At 45.2% G+C, this 20,608-nt stretch overlaps 2 protein-coding genes and 1 pseudogene across 5 annotated transcripts in view; 2 read left to right on the forward strand and 1 right to left on the reverse strand.

The window, feature by feature from the left end:
* Positions 1–4,751, reverse strand: part of LOC306803420 (proto-oncogene Mas pseudogene) — a 43,455-nt pseudogene extending 38,704 nt beyond the window's left edge. Inside the window, exons 1-2 of the transcript XR_013777951.1 lie at positions 4,558–4,751; positions 570–1,931 (exon numbers count right to left, since the gene is read on the reverse strand). The product of XR_013777951.1 is annotated as a proto-oncogene Mas pseudogene (transcript). The remainder of the gene's footprint in view (positions 1–569; positions 1,932–4,557) is intronic.
* The window catches only part of LOC306803425 (olfactory receptor 4D5-like), a 57,656-nt gene extending 43,902 nt beyond the window's left edge, over positions 1–13,754 (forward strand). The window contains exons 1-2 of one of the 3 annotated variants that reach the window (XM_079308828.1): positions 9,907–12,389; positions 12,490–13,754. In XM_079308828.1, the coding sequence (XP_079164954.1) occupies positions 12,598–13,530 (933 nt within the window). In that variant the 5' untranslated portion in view covers positions 9,907–12,389; positions 12,490–12,597 and the 3' untranslated portion in view covers positions 13,531–13,754. Of the gene's footprint in view, positions 1–9,906 lie in introns of those variants that run through there. The other 2 variants (XM_079308827.1, XM_079308826.1) reach the window with 2 other exon arrangements.
* LOC306803977 (uncharacterized protein) lies at positions 8,575–19,619 on the forward strand. The gene is made up of 4 exons (XM_079309999.1): positions 8,575–9,526; positions 17,590–17,594; positions 18,133–18,194; positions 18,440–19,619. The coding sequence occupies exons 1-4, from the start codon at positions 8,616–8,618 to the stop codon at positions 19,454–19,456; spliced, it is 1,995 nt and encodes a 664-aa protein (XP_079166125.1). The 5' UTR covers positions 8,575–8,615; the 3' UTR covers positions 19,457–19,619.
* The last annotated feature ends 989 nt before the right edge of the window (positions 19,620–20,608 follow it).

A 20,608-nucleotide genomic window follows, 5' to 3' on the forward strand; every position in this document is an offset into this window, starting at 1 on the left:
AATATAATATAATATAATATAATATAATATAATATAATAATCTCCAGTCATGCATTTCTTTGAAATACAAGACAAGGGAGGTTGGAATTCAGTGAATAAATTTTTAAGCAAGTTGGAAGGAACTGGAGCCCTTTTCTGCTCTGTGGTCTGGAAACATCCCTGGTTCAGAGAAGAAATGGTCTTGGTGAATGTGAATCTTTTCAATCCTTGAAATGCTCACATTAGGAAGCCCAGAATGGCTCCATGAGCCACATAAGGCTTGTGTGTGCTGAGACTTGGGATTTCTAAATTAAGAAGGATAGATTAGGAGGGATAGATTTTCCTTCCAGGAATTTTATGTCTGCTTTCAACAGGAGGATTGTTGGTACCGATCTCATTTTCAGAGATCTGAGTGAAAAGCAACACTGAGAATTTATGAGTTTATGAATGATGAGGGTTTATCCTGAGTAGGATTTCTTTGATGAAATTTAGACACCAAGACATTTCAACCTTTCCACCTTCACAAACCAGGACAGGCATCAAAATCTCCCAGCTGGATACGCGTTGAAAATCAGGCTTTAGTTTGGTACCTTGAAATGCAGATTCACCTTTTAAAAGGCATCCTGGGTTTGGAATTGCACACGGGCTGATGTCCATCCTTAGGCATCTGTCCACACAACTACATTTAGATTCCATCACCTCTGGAAAGAGGGGTATTCTTCAGTCAGTCCTGCATTGACCAGCCACCCAAGGCCCTTCATCAATAAAATTAATATTATTTAAGTCACTGTAAAGAAACAGGGACTTTTAACATGTCCTAAATACAGGTCAGGTAAATACCGACGCTTATGTGCCACAGATGGGGATGTAAAATAATGACCTAAAATATCTGCAAAGAAGGTACTGAGAGTCAGGTGAGATGAACCTTCCCCAGTACCTTGGAGTTCTTCAGTTCTGCCAAGAGATTCCAGGCAGGATTTCAGGAGGACATGGTTATTGTGTCCCGGGTTTCCCGCTCATCTCTGTCATCTGCTGAGTCTTGGAAGGCCCTCTGGAATGCCAGCCTGAGGGTGAGCCTGAATTTCCGATCCCTATAGCTTCCCACCAGGAAGTAAATGATGGGATTGAGGGAGCTGTTGACGCAGGACAGCACAAAGCCAATCTCTGGGGAATATAGGAACTTGTGGCCCAGGAAATCCAGGAGGATAAGGACACTGAGGGGCAGGGCAAAAATCAGGAAGAGGAGGATGGTGAGCATGATGACGATGAAGAGCCGGCCCGTTTGGAAAGGCTGGGAGTTGCACTTGACCCGGAGGAAGAGGGTGAGGCTGAAGAACAGCATGAGGGGAGCGCAGACAACGAAATCCAAGGCTCCAATGGCGATGAGCAAGTGTTGGCAGGCACTGGGAGAGGGGTGAACGGTGCACAAAACATATCCCAGAGTGTTCAGGAGCAGGGACACGGCCCAGAGCAGGCCGGACACCACGGCAGACAGGTGCTTTGGGCGGTGTGTCCGGCACCAGATGGGGGACAGCACAGACAGGCAGCGCTCAATGCTGATGGCCGTCAGCAGGTACAGACCCGTGCCGTACATGAAGAGATCCAGGAAGAGGAATATCCCGAACTGCACCCCCACGTTGAACTGCATCAGGTACTGCACGGTCTCCACGGCAATGCACAGCAGGTACCCAAAGTCGGCGGCTGCCAGGTTCAGGATATAGACGGTGAAGTGGTTCCTGCGGATGCGGAAGCCCAGGAACCACAGGACCAGGCCATTCCCCACCATCCCGCAGGCAGCACTCAGCAGGCAGAAGCTCTCCATGAACTTGAGGACAGTGTAGGATGGCTCTGGTAGCCCCACAGCCCCGCTCTGGTTGGTCCCAGGAGCCTGGATGGCTGTGGTTGGAGGGAGGATTGGTGTGGTTGAGGGCCTCATATTGGGTGATTCAGACCTGGAAGCAGAGAGGGGACAGGTGGTAACTCCACAGTGACTTTTCTAGAGGGGTTCCTTGGTTCATTCCAAGGCTTTGTAGCTAGAACTTGATTTCATGGAATCTCAAAATAATATGGTTTAGAAGGGACCAAGAGCCTGGAGTTACAGGGCAAAGGGTAAAGTCTTCACACAGATAGAGTGTGGGTTTAGATGAGATATTGGGAATCAGTTATTCCTGGGAGGGTGGTGAGACTCTGGCACAGGTTACATAAAGAAGCTGTGGCTGCCCCATCCCTGGAGGTTTCCAAAGCCAGGCTGGAGCAAACTGGGATAGTGGAAGGTGTCCCTAACCATTGCAGGGGGTTGGAACTGGATGATATTTAAGGTCCCTTCCAGCCCAAACCACTCTGGAATTCTGTGATTCCATGAGAATAGATTCAGTTTCTCATATTGATGAGTGATTTCTGTTTAAATGAAGTGCCATTTGATGTGATTCTCCTGGGTCCCATGTACACTAACAAATAAACATTTTGGTCTGGCAGAGCCCTCAGCTTCTCCCTCAGAAACTGCAAGAACCACATGAAAGAAACCACATATTATCTCGTCCTCACAGGGCATGGGAGTTGAGGCTCTGATAATTTTCCACACCATTCCTTTGAGTTAGGTCACTGTTTCCTTCCCCATGGTACTGAGAACTGATTGAAAATCGTAAGGAGGTGAAAAAAAAATGGGTTTAACACGTTTTTTTGGTCTGATGAGAACAAATACAGTGGTTCTTCTGCTGTCTCCCAACCAGCTGTGAATTTGGACATGGAAGGCAGAGAAGTTAAAAAGAGGAGAGGAACAAAAAAATTGGGTTTTCTGGGAAGATGTGAATCACTGAACCATGTAGCCAGCATGAATCCTCTGTTCTCTCTTTGTGGTGCAGCAGCACACATGGAGTCAGACTTCCAAAAGCACCCAGAATGTGACAGACTGAATCACTTCTGTTCCATCCCAGAACCCCAGGCACACTGACCCCACAGACAGAGGGAAAAGAAGTGTGTTGTGCAGGGAATTTCAAGGCCAGGTTGGATGGGGCTTGGATCAACTTGGGCTAGTGAAAGGTGTCCCTGCCCATGGTAGGGGGTGGGACTGGAGGGGTTTTAAGATCCCTTTCAACCCAAATTATTTGAGGATTCTATGGTTTCTTTTAGGGTTGATTGAAACCAGGGAACTGCTGGAACTGCAGAGCTGGATGATGCCATCCTCAGCTCTTATGGCACCTTGAGCACTTCTAACACAAGGACTGGAGAGCAACCCTGTGGCTGTTCCTCCCTCACAACATGCTCCAAGGGTGGCCAAAAATGATCATATTTTTGCAGAAACTAGCAGAAACAGCCTCAGGTTCTGCACTGCGTTTCTGCTGCTAGAACACAGGAAGACCCAGTGGTTAAGTGGTTTCCTGATTTCTGTGCAACCAAATTTCCACTTGATCTGAAGAGGGTGTGAACATTTGAGTGTCACCTAAGCTCTGTCTCAGCCCACTGCAGCCTCCACAGGTGCATCTCTCTCCACTGTGGATTCAGGAAAGGACAGGTGTTTATTTTCTAATGTTAGATGGATTTGTGTCATTGATCATGTCATAGAATAATGGAATGGATTGGGTTGAGAGGAATCTTAAACTTCATCTTGTTCCAAACTCCTGCCACAGCCAGGGACAACGTTCATAGACCTGGCTGCTCCAAATCCCTGCCAACCTGGCCTTGGACACTTGCAGGGATAAGGCAGCCACATCTCCTCTGGACAGCCTGTGCCTCACTACCCTCACAGGGAAGAGTTTCCTCCCAAGATCTAATTCAAATCCACCATCTTCCAGTTTAAAACAATTCCCCTATCACTCCAGGCCCTTCTCCAAAGTCCCTTTCCAGCTGTCTTGGAGCACCTTTAGGCACTGGAAGGTGCTGTCTGTGCATAAAGACTGCCAGGAACAGAAAGGGCTGCAATGGGTAAATGACAAAACACCAATAGTTTTGCCTTCTGCTGTAATAGAAGTGACAAAATCTCTCTCTTACTTCTGCAGCCCATGGAGAAAAGCACTGCAAAAGCCACTCGTTCTCATTTATTTATCTATCATATTCCCTTGGAAAGACTGAATTCCTATCTCCAAGACACATTCAAGATGTGATTCTGCTTTCTTATGTAACTAATAAGAGAAAGCTCTCCTCAAACAGCAGCATCCTGAGTCCAGATGGTCTTTTCCTCCCTTGAGATTAAACATCCTCCCTGTGGTTTTGCCTGCAAGTCCTGCCTGTAGTTCCTGATGCAGAACACCCCTGACCCCACAGAGATGTCTCAGAATAAGGACAGAAAGTTATGCTGTTGTAATGCCAGGTCTCTGAGTAATGACTTTTTATATTACAGAGGTGCATTTAGAGAAATTGAAGAGCACTTATACAGGGAAGAGTCCCTGGAATGAAACTTTCTTTAAATAATTAAATTTAAATAATTGGAAATTATTATCAATTCCTGACCTAAAGAAATTTCTGTCCAGCAAAGGAAGTAAATTTTTGATCTTTCTTCCTCCACGGTTTTTGTTTCTCTTCCCTTCCCCAAAGCCTGACAGAAACCATCAGAATGCAAAGACCCATCTCAGAGTTTCTCACCTTTTTTGTGTTCCTGGGAATTTCAGCACCTGTGCCCGGCAATATTGTCCCCTAGACTGTGTGACATAGAGTGCAGCTTGAGTCCTTGTGTTATCCTGCAGCGCTGGGCTGGGCAGCCACTGTTTAAAAAGCCATGGTGTTTTCAGCGTAACCCTCCAGGCAGCCAATCACTCATGGGGGAAATACCTCCTCTGTGTGGGTATGATCATTCAGATACGAACCACTTCCCCCTCCCCTCTTTGCACAGTCATGGAAACACTATTTTTTTATTACTTCTCCCTTCCTCAGCCATTCTTGCAGGAGCTGTCCATACAAACCTTGACTGGTGTTGTGTCCTGCTTGAGGCCCTAAGATGCTCTGGTTTCACATCCCCTGAAAATGAGGTTTTAGTGATGCTCAGGTACAGAAATTTTAAGTCCTCTCCCGTAATATCTTTGCTGGAGGTTTCACAACCTCCCTCAGCACTTCTCATTCCCTTCTGTCCCTGCCCAGCTGGCCCAGACCCATCACCACAGTGGGTCCTTTTCTGACCCACAGCCTCTCCCAGCACAGTTCAGCACCTTATGGAGTCCCTACTGTTTCATACAACCTTCCCACCTCAGCAGTTCCAGATGCCCAAACCCTGCTTGTGCTGCCCTCAACATGGAGCTCTGGGGTGAGCAGCTCTTTCAGTGCACCTTCACACCCCACAGGCTTTCAGCACAGTCCTTCAACATCTCGGTACTTCTGACTTCACAAAATCCCTCCAGCCCCATGCCTTTCACTTCCAGTTTCACAACTTCCCCCTGAACAGAGCTGCAGGCTCTTCCTCACCTTGTGTCTCCTAAACAGATAGTACTCACCAGCACACATCCACAACACCCCAGTTCCTGTCCATGCACAGTCCATGTCCATGAGCCTCCCAGATCCACCTGTCAAAGGGCATGGAAACAGAGAAAACACCTTTCTCCTTTCCTGACATCCTCACAGGGAACTATTTTGGGGAGCTTCCAGCCTTCCCTCTTAGTCCCTTGGGCCAGGGAAGTAAAGGGACAGGAGTGTGATGCCACCCAAATTGCTGCCATGGGTCAGTGGGCACAGCAATGGCCAGATCTAGCCCAAATGTGCTTAGCACATCAGAAACACATTTGTACATATTCAGCTTCTGTTGTCATCTGTTCTTCCTCTTCCTTTCCCAAAGATTGTATAATTGGTTTTACTTTCTTACCCAATCCTATTTCCTATAGTGGTTACTGGCAACCCTCATTAACCTGGCCAGGACTCCAGGCTGTGGTGTAAAATGACATTTAAATTAAAATACTATTTTTATCCTGAGTACTATTTAATCTCCTTACTAATTTGAGGGTTCCCATTTTGTCTGCACGGATTGCTGGCATTCCATGTTGGAAAACATTCAAAAATGCCCTTATTGGGCCACGCTGAATTTCAGTAAATGTCAGCAAAACAAAGGGATGGGCAGTTGATGCAACTATTGATGCACCTAAATCACAAGTTGAAAATACACAGTACACTTCAGAGCAGTGATGAGTTGGAGTGAAAGTAATACACAAAATAATCAAATTCTGGAATGGTTTGGGCTGGAAGGGACTTTAAAGCTCATCCAGTTTGACCCCCAGCCATGGGCAGGGGCACTTTTCACTATCCCAGGTTGCTCCAACCCGGCCTGGAACACTTCCAGGGATGGGGCAGCCACAGCTTCTCTGGGCAGTCTGTACCAGGGCCTCCCCACCCTCCCAGGGAAGAATTTGCAACATCCCATCTAAACCCACCTTCTGTCATTCTGTCATCTAAAGCCATTCCCCCTAACTGATTAGATTAATAGATCCATGTCTTTCTAGAGGAAAGTCTGGAGTGGCAAAGGTTCAACTCAGCTACTTCCACATACGTACAAGAGCTGACTTCATCCCCTCTCTCAGTTTCCCAATCTGTAAAATAAGGTGGTTTTTTTTTTTACTTATTCTTTACTTCACTGACCTTTGCTAAAACATGCAAGTTCTTGCAAAAGGTTTTATTCTCTGGGCTACCAGTGATGAAATTTCATGAAATATAGGGACTTAGAGGGTCAGCAAGAAGTGACCCAAACCACCTTCTGTGTCTCTTCTACTTACTACTAGAAACCTCACAGATTTTTTTGTTTTTTCATGAATGCTTGTGGAGTTTTTTGGGCTACACAATGATTTAAAAATTCTCACAGTTGTATTGTTTATTACTCACAGTGCTGTAAAGTTTAAACTGTGGATCTAAGGGGCCTTTACACTTGGGAAATGCACAAAGCATGGATTAATGGCAGAGCCTGGGAATGTGAACTCGACCAGGTCACATCACATGCTTTCCCAATTTAATATTTAGCTAATCTATTGGCTGTTATTTCCAAGAATCATAGAATTGTTAAGGTTGGAGAAGTCCTTCAAGGTCATCAAGTCCAACCATTCCCCAGCAATGCCACCACTAATGCATGTCCCCCAAGTGCCATATTCACATGTTTTAAATCCCTCCAGACTGATGGTGACTCCACCACTGCTCCCAGTAAACTGTGCCAGGGCTGGACAACCCCGTAAGTGGGGAAATTTTCCTAAACTCCAATCTAAACTTTGCCTGGCAGGACAGGACTAATTTCTTCTCCCTCCCACCACTGAGCATTCCCATCTCTCTCCTCCAGCCCCAAGAGCCCTCAAGCTGGGAGATTTCCTTGGAGATGGCAGAGGACGTGTATGTAAACAGGGAATGAAGCCCTGGAGGAGGGAGATTTCCTTGGAGAGGTTTGAAGAAAGTTACTTAAACAGGTTTTATTTTCCTCTCTGATTGCTGAGCTGTGTGCACACCCTGTCAGTGCCCACAGTCCCTTCAAACAGCTCTAACATGGGAAGGAAAAGCCAGGATACACTTGGTGATGAAGGAAAGCAAGGAATTAAATGATGTGGGATTAAAAAAGGCAACTCCTAAGCAAGTGTTGGAAGCTTTTTGGAAGCTGTTCTATTTTCTTTAAAGCCTCTACCAGGAAAGGGAGATGTTGGGGACGTAAAATCTCTCATAAAATCACAGCTCTTACACAAAAATTACATCTCCAAACACAGAGGAGGTAAGTTTTCTGGGATCTTTTCTCTTTTCTTTCCTCTTCCTCATTTCCTTTCCTGTTTTTCCCCCTGCCCTTCTTGACAAATGCGAAAATACAAAAAGAAATTTCCCCTGAGGTTGTCAACCACTCTGGCTCTTTTTGGCAGTAACCATGTGCAGAACTGGTTTTGCAGTCCCAAATCAGGTTACTGAATTCTTTTTCAATTAACCACCTGAGATTTTAGGGGAAAACCCTTGCAATAAGGGGATGGTGCAATTCCTTATTAGTTTTATGTTGTTGGGGTTTTTTTATTATTATAACAGTTCACATTGTGCTTATTTCATATTGAAATTGACTGCACTGTATCATGCACCTCTAGTTAGTCACTAGAAAATTTATTTTAGAGGTAAGACCTCCCTTTTATCCCCTCTCTTGAGTATGTTTTACCTTTTGCCAGTAAAACTGCAAGCACAAGAAAAGCCCCAAACTTTCTCAACTTCCTTTTTAGGCTTAACTTTTTTGAGTTTGAGAGCAATTTTGGTTTTTCTACATTTCAGTATTTCCTGTGGGTGCTTGATCAGCTTTTTGCCTCTACAGGAGTTTCTGATTTTGCTCTATTTTAAAATCCTAAAATAGGAGCCTGGATCAGATGGATCCAGTCCCAAAGGTATCCAGTGAGGCTGGAAGTATATGATCTCTAAGCTCCCTTCCAACCCAAACCATTCCAGGAGTCTATGATTCTATGGCTGTGTCTCATACAAGGCAAATTAAATATGGAGAAGGGAAGAACAACAAAAAAAAAAAACCAAACAAAAACCAAAACAAATTTTAAAAGCACTTGATAAACTTAATTCTAATCCTATATGTTTATTAGAGATGATGCTCTTCTGATAAAGAGTTTATTTTTAAGGATGAAAAAATTGATCAATCATTTTGTCTTTATCTTTCCACAGGGTCTGCACTACACATTGCCCAGTAGATTATCAAGGAAAATTCCAGCAGCATGAAGGAATTCATCCTCCTGAGCCTCTCAGACAACCAAGGGGTGCAGAAAATATATTTTGTGGTGTTCCTGGTTTTCTACATGCTCACAGTGACAGGAAATCTCATAGTTTTCACTGTGACGAGCAGCCAGCACCTGAACTCCCCCATGTACTTCTTCCTCTGCCACCTGTCCTTTATAGATATTTGTTACTCCTCTGTCACAGCTCCCCAGATGATTTCCAGCTTCCTGGTGGAAAATAACACCATCTCCTTTGCAGGTTGCATAGGGCAGCTCTTTGGGGTTCATTTTTTTGGCTGCACAGAGATTTTCATCCTGACAGCCATGGCCTATGACCGCTACGTGGCCATCTGCCGGCCCCTGCACTACCCCGCGCTCATGTCCCGCCGCCTCTGCGGCTGCATGGTGGGGGTCTCCTGGGTGGGGGGCTTCCTGCATTCCACCCTGCAGACCCTTCCCATTGCCCTGCTCCCTTTCTGTGGCCCCAACGAAGTCGCCCACTATTTCTGTGATGTCCACCCCCTGCTCCACCTGGCCTGCACCGACACGCGTGCCGAGGGCCTGGCCGCGGTGGCCAACAGTGGACTCATATCCCTGAGCTGCTTCCTCATCCTGGTCACGTCCTACGTGGTCATCCTGGTTTCCCTGAGGGGCCAAACGCTGGAGGGGTGGCACAAGGCCCTGTCCACGTGCAGGGCCCACGTCACTGTGGTGTTCCTGTTCTTTGGGCCCACCACGTTCGTTTACATCCGCCCGTCCAGTGACCTGTCCAAGGACAGGACCGTGGCCGTGTTCTACACGCTCATCACACCCATGCTCAACCCCCTCATCTACACCCTCCGGAATGGGGAGGTGAAGGGAGCCCTGAGGAAACTGTGCAGGAGGAAAGTGGGAAGCAGAAATGGAAAGGGGTAGGGCTGTGGTCATGTTTCCAAAGGATCGGAGAAAATCAAGTGTGTTTTGCTGTAATTTCTTCTGTGACAATGCCCCAAAACATTCCTTTTAATGAACAGCTGGCTGTTGGCTTCTACTGTAATTAGGTAGACACTAAGAGTTATTTTTATGATGGGAAACACATTGGGAACTCTGGCCTTCCCATCCTATTCCTGTAAACAAGCACAGGCCCAGACCATGGCCTCCTGGGCAACAGCAACAGCAGAGTTTAAATACTGTTAAAAATACTGAAAATGTTGTCCAGGTAGAACATCCCATAAGAAAAAAAGAAGTAAAAAAAAAAACAAACTGATATTAAGAGCTAGTTGGGTGATGCTGATGAAGGAATAGAAGGGGAAACTTCTCCTCTTCCTCTCCCACTTCAACAAATCCTTTCTGCCCTGTTCCAGGCCAGGGTGGATGGGCTGGAGCAACCTGGTCTAGTGAAAGGAGTCCCTGCACATGACATGGGGCTGGAATGAGATGGTCTTTAAGGTACCTTCCAACACAAACAGCTATTTCACAATTCCATAATTATCCTATAATTCTATCTACTTCACCTATCTCTGCCCAAGACAGCACTAAATAAAATAAATATATTTTTAAATGCTTTGGAGGTGTACACCAGTGGGGTATTTTTAGAGGTCTCACTGCTGCTGAGCAAATATTCACCCATAGCTTATGGAAAGTGTCACTGGAAACAGTGTCAGGGTCCTCTACATTTCACAAAAAAATCTTGAAATAATTTCATACTTGAGCTCAAAAGTTCCTTCTGTGCTTTACTGTGCCAGTAAAAATACCTGGTGAGCAAGGAAAGCTCACCATAAACTTTTGTGCATTTTTTGAAGTGATTACCTGAGTTACTTGTTGTTTCAAAGTTGTAAGTCAGGTGTCTAAGGGATAACATCAGTGATATTTTTGCTTTGTGCTGTCAACGTGTAAGTTAGTAAGAAATATATAAGATTGTAAATAAGAAATACTGGCATAGGACAGAAAGCAAAATTTGTATCCACTTATATGAATTTATATAGATATTCTACGTAAGAGACATCTTTACTCTGACATCTCTCTCCAGGGACCACAGCATAATAACTACCCAAAGAACAATTTTAGCTCCTTGCCCACTGATGATTTCTGACAAAACTCCCTTTGCCTCTGGGATCTCATTACTCCTTATAGTCTTGTGTTTCTGTTGTGTGATTTACTTGAACTATTTCTGCTGCAGAAATAATTGTACTTGAAGATGCTCCTGGAGGTTGGGTTTTTTTGCAGAATGGGAAATACAGAAGATTGGGCTGTTCTTTTCAGGGCTCAGAGTTGGCAGAGACACAGAGCTTTCATAACTTCTGAGCAGCACCTTACAAAGAGTTTCTGATGGAACTGAGAGGTTCCAATGGAACCCCTGGAAGTGGTTTGGGGAAGTCGTCAGAGGAGCGACAGCAAATGAACTCTGTGGAAGTGTTCTGGGATTGTTCCTTTGTTTTGCTCAGGTGCCACTGAAATCTCGCCTTTGCAAAGCAGCACTGCTGGTGAGTGACTTCTGTGAGGCATATTTTATGATTTAGGGAAAAAAAATTAAAAATCAGTTACAGATTTAGAATCCCAGAATAGTTTGGGTTAAAAGCTCATCTTGTTCTGACCCCCTGCCACTGGCAGGTCCATTCACCAGGCTGCTCCAAGCCCTGTCCAGCTTGGTCTTGAGAACTTTCAGGAATATCACACACTAGTGATTCTTGTGTTCTGCATGGGAATGCTGTAAGGGTGGATTTGTGGGTGTTTGTAAAGGAGGGTTTTCAACATCTCATTCACTATGCCAGTGTCCCTACAGCTGTATTTATAGGGTGCTCCACACCACAACCAGGACCTGAGTATTATTTCTACCACCCTCCTCAGCTAAATAATCAGAGGTGGTTATTATATGTCAGCGACACTCTGGCTCAGATTTCACTGTTACTCCTTCAGGGAAGCATTGGCTTTAAACTGAAATTGGCCCAAAAAGACAAAAGAAGAAATACAGTGGATATTCAGCATACCAGAGGACAATGTGTATGCCTGTTAATGTCCCCTGTCTAATGATTTGGCCTTTTAGATCTTTTAAGGCAGCTTTATTTCATACTGTTAGCATCACAGACATCTGGTTTCTTTCTTGATTGCTGAGTCACAAACTCCTTGGCAGAAATGAGCAATGAAGAAATTTCTGGGAGGGATTTTAATGAATAAGTGCATTCCTCTGCTGGTCCCACTTTAACCTCCACACGACAGTGAGTGTATTTGTCTACTGAAGAACTTTAAAAATTCCTTTAAAAATAGAGAAGTGGAGAAACCATGCAGGGTTTTGCAGCTTCCGCTGTGTTAGAAACCCCAATTTCTCCAGTGAGGAATCTCCCAGACCTGGTTTCTGTGCATGTATTCCCAGTTTCAGAGTGGATAAGTTAACTGGAGAGCCCTTTCCTCAAGTTAGAGGAGTGTCATTATGATCAGAACATGGAACAGCTCATGATTGAGAATGGCAGCATTTGCTTCAGTCACAGCACTGCAAATTTCCAGCAAGTAAAAGTACAGCACAGTATTTTTCCAGCATTCATAGCACTCATTATCTGAAAGCAGGATGTGCTGGAACCACCATTCCTGAAGGGATTTAAAAGCTGTATGGATGTAACACTTGGGGACATGATTTAGTGGAGGCTTTGGCAGTGCCAGGGGGGAGGCTTGGAATCAGTGGTTTTACAGGGCTTTTCCAACTTTAACAATTCCATGATTCTGTGATTTCTCCCTGACAGAATAGCAGCACACCAACTACAGTGCAGGGAAACAGTGGTCAGAGTGAGTTCAGGGGAGAAGGTCAGTGTGGAGGGGCCAGAGACCTGACTAGGGACACAAGAGGGGGTGAGTGCAAACTCTGCTTTCTGTCATTTATAATGTGTCACTGTGCCTTGTGCAGCAGCAAATGCATCCTGCTCACACTATCCAAGAGCCTTGGAGCTGCAGCACATTGCCTGCCCTTCCTGGCCGCTCCCTCACCTGTGCCATGGGAGTCTGAGCTGCAGCGATGGCACAGGACAACTTCTCCCGGGTGACTGAATTCATCCTCCTGGGGCTCTCCGACACCCGGGAGTTGCAACTCCTCTTCTTCACCCTCTTCCTCCTGGCCTACACCATGGTCCTGCTGGGCAACCTCCTCATCATCGTGACAGTCAGGACTGACCCCAAGCTCTCCTCGCCCATGTACTTCCTTCTCTGCAATCTGTCTTTCATCGACATCTGCTACACCTCTGTCACCGTGCCCAGGGTGCTGGTGGCCCTGCTCTCAGGGCACAAGGCCATTGCCTTTGAGGGCTGCATGGCCCAGCTGTTTTTCCTGCATTTTGTGGGTTCCTCGGAGATGTTCCTCCTGACGGTGATGGCGTTTGACCGCTACACGGCCATCTGCAGGCCCCTGCACTACACGGCCATCATGGCCCGCGGGGCCTGCTGGGCCCTGGTCGCTGCCTGCTGGGTCGGGGGCTTTATCCACTCCATCGTCCAGACTGTGCTCATGCTCCAGCTGCCCTTCTGCGGCCCCAACGTGATCCACAGCTACTTCTGTGACGTGCCGCCCGTCGTCCCCCTGGCCTGCGCCGACACCGCCCTCACTGAGTGGCTCATGGCCTCCAACAGCGGCCTCATATCCCTGGGCTGCTTCCTGGTGCTGGTGGGCTCCTACGCGCTGATCCTGGCCAAGGTGCGGGCCCGCCTGTCCCAGGGGCACTGCAAGGCGCTGTCCACCTGCGCCTCACACGTGACGATCGTCACCCTGCTCTTCCTGCCCTGCATCTTCACCTACCTGCGGCCCGCGGGGGCCTCGCCCACCAGACAAGACAAGTACGTCTGTGTCATCTACACGATCTTCTCCCCCATGATGAACCCCCTCATCTACACCCTGAGGAGCAGCGAGGTGAAAGAATCCATGTGGAGACTCTGGAAGCGCTGCAGAGCCTTCTGAGACAAGCTGGGTTGGCAGAGCCCTGGAGTTACACCCAGAGTTACACCTGGAATCACACTCCTACTACACCTCTACACAAAAATGACTTAGTGGCTAAAGACTACAGACTTCAAATTACGTATAAACATATTTATATACACATATGACTGCAAATATTTAAAAATCCATGCTGAAAACCCCAAACTTCCGAAACACTTTCACTCGTATTGGATCATAATTTTCAAATAAATAAATGAATCCAGGATGAGGCTAGTCTCCCTCTTAACATGCTTTTCCTGTGCTATGACAGCAGATGGCAGAGGCACATACACTAAGTATCCCCAAATTCACCCACTGACACTGGAAGATAGAGATGGCACAGATGCTGCCTGCAGGGTTTCCTATAGACACATAAGAATATTTTTAGTCGTAATTCTCTCACAGAAGTGAATTATTAAAATCATACAAGCCACAATATATAGAGGAAGGAGAGAGAGTGGAGACAGACTCCAGACAAGGACATGGAGGCAGGACAAGAGGGAATAGCTTCACACAGACACAGGATGGGTTTAGATGGGATATTGGGAAGAAATTCTTCCCTGTGGTGGTCTGGCATGGGTTTCCCAGAGAAGCCATGGAAGTGCTCCAGGCCAGCTTGGATGGGCCTTGGAGCAATGTGGGATATCAGGGATAGTGGAAGGTGTCCCTGCCCCATGCAGGAGGGTTGGAATGGGGTTGTCTATAAGGTCCCTTCCAACCCAAACTGCCTCTATGGGGGCAGCAGTTACATCACCAAATCCATCGGGATAGAAATTCAGTGGTTGCTATGAGGGGAACACCATCGGTTTCTTTGTGCTAGAATTTTATAGGATTGGATTCATTCCACCTAAATAAAATCATGGAATCACTGAGGTTGGAAAAGCCCTCTAAAATCATCAAGTCCAACCATTCCCCAGGGCTGGAAAGGCCACCACTAATCCATGTCCCCAAGTGGCACATCCACACAGCTTTTAAATCCCCTCAGGCTTAGCGACTCTATTACTGCCCTGGGCAGCCTGTTCCAAGGCTGGAAAATCCTCTCCATGAAGGAATTTTTCCTAATATACAATCTAAATTGCTGCACAGTAAGTGAAAGAATTTTCATTCTGCCTGCCTCTCTACACTGTCTTAAATTAGCCCTCACCCCCACACCTCTAGGAAGAGGAGGATCATTCATCCTCCTGGTTAAGAGAGATTTCCAAACATCTCCTGTCCTTGTGCAAATGAGATTTATTTTAAATAATGAATTTCTACTCAGGATCTTCATAGAATGGCTTGGGTTGGAAGGGAGCATTTATTTTAGTATTAAAGAAAAAATGTTAAAAAATTGAAATGTTCTTTAGGTCAGTTAGAGTAAACTTCGAGAAAAAAAATGCATCACTGTGATAATTTTTTTAACATTCCAATAAAGTTTTTATAAGAATTTTTTAAATAAATTAATATAAGAGCTAACAGGAGCTACAGTCCAGTTATTTTGCTGGTGTAAATTTGTTCACTAGGTATAAACTGGGGGTATCAACAGTGAATTGATTTGAAATAATTGCTCCAATTTTGACAAAACAAACAAAAATTTCATATTTTTGGGAGCTGAGATTCCAATACAAGAGGCTTGGAGCAACCTGATCCAGTGGATTATGTCCCTGCCCATTGCAGGGGGTTGGAATGGAATGAGCTTTAAAGTCCTTTCCAACCCAAACCATTCTATGAAGACAAACAATTTAATATAATTGATTTTTCTCCCCTGGAAGCATCTTGGGATGACTTTAACAAGCCCTCAGAAGATGCAGTTAAAAAGTTGGTGCCCAACAAATTGCAAAGGTGCAGTTTTGGCAGCTGAGTTTGTCCCTGTGTGTAAATTGGCTCCACTGCGCACCATTAAAATCCCAAATTCTTTCTCTCCTGGAAATTACCAGTTCTATGAGCTCACTCTCAGGTTTACTGCCTCACCTAGAGGACAGTGAAAAATGTCCTCAAAGGGAAAGAAAGTCCTTTGAGAACTGGCAGGATCACTACAATGTTTTTGTTAAATCCCAAGAAGCCTGAAGAGATCCCAGGCTAATCAATTTTATTTAAATACTATGGGACTGAAACACAAATGGACATCAGAGAAAAGGGAGCATTTTCAGCAGACTCTAATCAGACTGAGCTCATCATAAGCATTCCTAAATAGAAATCTCAAACAATGACAAAGCTGGATAGTCCCAGAAGTGGACAAAATCCAATCACTTTGGCTGTACTATAGTGGGGATGGCAAGGAGGGGTGGGCAACAGGGAAAGAGGGGTCTAATCCAGCATACTGTCAATTAGTGCACATCTAAATTCTGTAAACAGAGATATTTTTTTGTTGTTTATTTTGGGGTTTGTTTCTTTTTTTTAGTTAATTTATATAATAAAATATAATGCAATATAATTTTTGTTTATTTATTCTGAGGCAGATCGCTTATCCCAAAAGCTATCCTATGTTTCCACTCCTAATAACTCAGCTAAGATCATCCCTGCAAATAAGCAACTTAGATGCAGAGTTGAGGGCCTGGGTGACTGGCACCTTGATGAGGCCAATGCATCCCACCCCAAAAGAAACATTTAAGATTTAGGAGGGGAACAGAACCACAGAATGGTTTGGCTTGGAAGGGAGAGATCAGGGATGGATCTCTTTGCTGTATCACTTCTTGGCACCTGGGTTTATTACAAAATTCTTTATTGCAAAACTCCACGGAAAGTGTGATGCCTGATGGTCCTGCAGCACACAGGGAAAGGCCTGGACCATAGGGATTTATTCCAGCCACAGCTCTGCACTCCCATGGCAGGATAGGCATGTGCTATGCACTTGGGGAATACTAGTTTATAGAGTCCTGGAATAGCTTGGGTGGAAATGCACCTTAAATTTCATGTGATTCCACCTCCTGCCATGGGCAGGGACACTTTCCATTATCCCAGGTTTCTCCAAACTCCATCCAACCCAGCCTTGGACACTTCCAGAAATGCGGCATCCACAGCTTCCCTGGTCAACCTGTGCCAGAGCTCAGCACCCACACAAGGAAGAATTTCTTTCTAATATCAAATTTTAATCCCTCATCTTTTAATTCAAAACCATTCCCTCTTGTCCTCTCACTGTTTGCCCGAGTAAGAAGCAGAATCTTTAACTTTCCAGGAGTTTGCAAACACAGCAAACAGGCTGGAAGAATGATGGACAGCCAGAATCCTTCATGTGAACAGTGCAGGATTTATGGTCAGGTATTGCTGGAATAGGAAGAGGCCTGTTCCCAGTTCTGGACATCATATGGGAAATGGCACTCCCATAAATCACACACGGATGCTTAATGGAACCAGAGGGGAATTTTTGTTAGCTCTTCAAAGTAGTGCTGATTTTGTAATTTTGGTTCCTTTGATTTCCAGCCCCTTTTGTCAATGTTCTGAAAAACCCCTCATACATGCAATTAAGGGAACATCCACAAAAAGTGTCTGACACGCTTGTCCCCAGACACTCCCTCATATTTATAAAACCTCATTAAAGAAGAGAGGTGCCTACTCCTGCAGCCAAGCAGCCCTTGTGCCAGTGCTGGCAGGTGTCTGTGTGAATATTCCAACGCTGCTCTATCAGGATTAATCTCCTCCTTATGAGTGAAATAATTTTTATGTCACTTGTAGAAAGAAGAGAAAGGATTGTTTTGTTTCCTGGAGATACCGGCAACTACAAATCACCTGTAATTAATTCTGTACATCAGTGAGTATTTCTGTGTTGTTTCTGTGCTATTTCACATGAATGAGCTTCCCATTTTATGAGAAAGTGATTTCCCTTGTATTTCTACTGAGTTAACTATTCCTTATGTAGTTTCAGCCCTGACTTTGCTCCCTCTCAATCTTCTGGGAGAACATGAGACCACAGAGGAGCCTGGCCAGATGAAATATTTAATCAATCTATTTATCTCTGCATCCTTTACAAATGAGAACATGGTACAATATTCCCACCGTCCTAAAACCAATCCCAAAATCTCCCCAAAAGGAGGCATTTGGACTGAACTTTGCTTTCCCTCTTTTTAGGGCTGGTATGTAAATCCCTACTGTAAATACTGAGCTACATTCCATGGTGCAACACAGGGTAAATGGGAAGATCCTTTAATGCCATGTTTAGACTTCTTTGGATTGGGGAAAGGGGATGGGGGGAAAGCCCAGATGGATGCTAGAAGTACTAATGTTATTATGGATGTCTGTAGGGTAGAATTTATAGAAAACTTGGGGATCTTTAATGGGACGCCAAATTGTAACTTTTTTATGATAGAACCATAGAATGGTTTAGGTCAGAAAGCATCTTAAAGTTCAGCTGGTTCCAACCCCCTGCCAGGGGCAGGAACACCTTCCACTAGACCAGGTTGCTCCAAGCCCCATTCAAAAGCTGAAAAAAAAACCAAAATGCATCTATCTGCTGAATATGAGGGATTTAATTCTTCTCTGATGACAACATTACTCCCTTAAAAAGTTTTAGTTTCAGTTACTAATCTAGATCCTTTTTTGTGATATTATTAATACTAAATAATTTATGTTGAAAGGAACTTTAGGGATCTGTACCACATTCCCTTTGCTCAGAGAACCCTGAAAGCCCCGTTGTGTTGCCTGGGGCTGTATCCAAGCTGGACACCAAAGAGAAGGTAATTTCAACTTTCAGCTCTTCACTCTGAGGTGGTAACTTGCAAAAACTAACATTTTAGATTAATCACTGTGTAGTTTAATACCCACATTTTGCCTTTTGCATTAGGAATATGTGGGTAAAATTTAGATTTTGGGTGAAGCAATGCTTGAAAATGGTTTTGAACTTCAAAACAGACAGAAAGATCCCTCACAGTCTTTAAAATGGAGACAAAATTGTGATTAAGTTACACCTTCTTTATTCCAGGGAAACCTCTGCCTCATTCCTACAATGAGAGATAAGATGCAGAGGGTGAACCTCTCAACAGTATCCGAATTTGTTTTTGTGGGCCTCTCCGATGCTCCAGAAATCCGATTGCTCCTCTTTGTGCTGTTTCTGCTCATTTATTTGGCCACCATGGCAGGCAACATCACGCTCCTCGTTGCCATCAGCACTGACTCCCACCTGCACAGCCCCATGTACTTTTTCCTCAGCAATTTATCCCTGCTGGATCTCTTATGTCCCACCATCACCGTGCCCAAGATGCTGGGGGCCTTGCTGCTGGAGCACAAAGAGATTTCTTTCTCTGGCTGCCTGTTCCAGCACTTTTTCCTCATTGCTGTGGTGGGCACAGAGATTTTCCTGCTGACTGTGATGGCCTATGACCGCTACGTGGCTGTGTGCCACCCCCTGAGGTACCCGAGCATCATGAGCACAAAGCTGTGTGCTCAGCTGGCCGTGGGCACCTGGGCAACAGGGCTTTTGAACTCCCTGCTGCACACCTCTATGGTTTTCACACTCTCTTTCTGTGGTCCTAACAAAATCCAGCAGTATTACTGTGACATTCCCCCTGTGCTGACCCTCTCCTGCTCGTCCACCCACAGCAGGGAGTTGGTGCTCCTGGTGGTGGCCGGGGTGCTGGGGGGTGGTGCCTGCGTGGTCACTGTGGTCTCTTACATCTACATCCTCCTGGAAATCCTGGCCAGGAACTCCCCTGGGATATGGCACAAGGCTTTCTCCACCTGTGGTTCTCACCTGACCATAGTTTGCCTTTTCTATGGGACCACCATCTGCACCTATGTCCGCCCTTCCTCCACCTATTCCCTGAAGTGGGATAGGGTCGTGTCCATGCTCTATGGGATGATCACCCCGCTCCTAAATCCCATCATCTACAGCCTCAGGAACAAAGAGGTAAAATGTGCCCTAAAAAGAGTGATCAGCCAGTTGAGAAGGGCTTTAATGAGACAAGAAAACCTCACTCAGTCTCCACCATCAGCTGGGTAGAAACTACAATTTGTGACTGATCTTCTCTAACTTTTAGACATCTAAAAATTAGATGCTGGAATCCAAATTCATTTTCTGGGCTCACAACTCCTCCTCTGGGTTGAAAACCCTTTCTTTTGGCTCCCTCTGCAGTTAGAAGGGAGAGCTGTGCATGTCCAGAATTGCATGGCACAGCTTTAGGTCATTTTCACAGGAGGAGAAGAGTCCAGCTGGAAATGTTGTTCTCCACGGAATACTGACAAAGTGAGGTGAGAGCAGGCAGGTGTTGGATGCATATTTTAGGGCAGGAATTCTGGGAACTGGTACTCAGGCACACCTAGATACACTGTAAAAAAGCAGTTTATATCCCTTTCAAAATTACAAGTTCAAATACATTAAATTATGTTTCATGGATCAGCCCTGAAATCTCTCTCCTCCCTCTCTCTCCTTGTTGGGTGTCTGTTGTTTGCTGGAATCTTCCATCTCTGGAGCCATGTTTGCCACTACATTTTTTCTTCTTCCCATTTTTTTTCTCCTTGCTGCATAAAATTCTAATGGAGAGAGAGGTGATGCTGTTTCCTGCAGCTCATATCTCTCTTCACCACCTCTCTTTGTAAAGAAATAAAAGTTCATCCCATAAAAATGCTGAGATAATTGTCACATGACTGACCCCAAGTTTCTGATGAAACAGGTTTAATAAAATCACTTATTTTAGCTACAAGTGTCTCTCAATTTTTAAATGCCTTCATTTTGCAATGAGACCTTGCATTAATTGTAGCCTTCAGGTGTGTGAAATGCAAGAAAAATCATCAGAGATTACAACCGTGAGCAGGATATTTATGAAGCATTTCATCTGCCAAAAAAACCCAAATCCTTGTTTCAGCTCTTCCAGGTCTCTGAATGGCAGCACAAGCAGGGCACAGCAGTTGGATTTGTCTTTATCCACAACTTTACTCCTGACTAGAACCCCTGGAGCCCAGAATCTGGTGCACCTCCTGCCATCCCTGTTGATGCCCCCCTTGGGGTCCCAGGCACTTTCACAAGGTTCTGAGGGACTTCTGGCAACCATAAGCGGCTGGCCAGGGCAGCTGCTGGTGCAGCTGGTGAAGGATAATGATGAAGGATCAATTATCCTTCAAATTCTTGCCCTTAACTTCTGCACCAACCAGCTGG

Source organism: Erithacus rubecula (genome assembly GCF_903797595.1).
Source record: "Erithacus rubecula genome assembly, chromosome: 6".
Lineage (NCBI taxonomy): Eukaryota > Metazoa > Chordata > Aves > Passeriformes > Muscicapidae > Erithacus > Erithacus rubecula.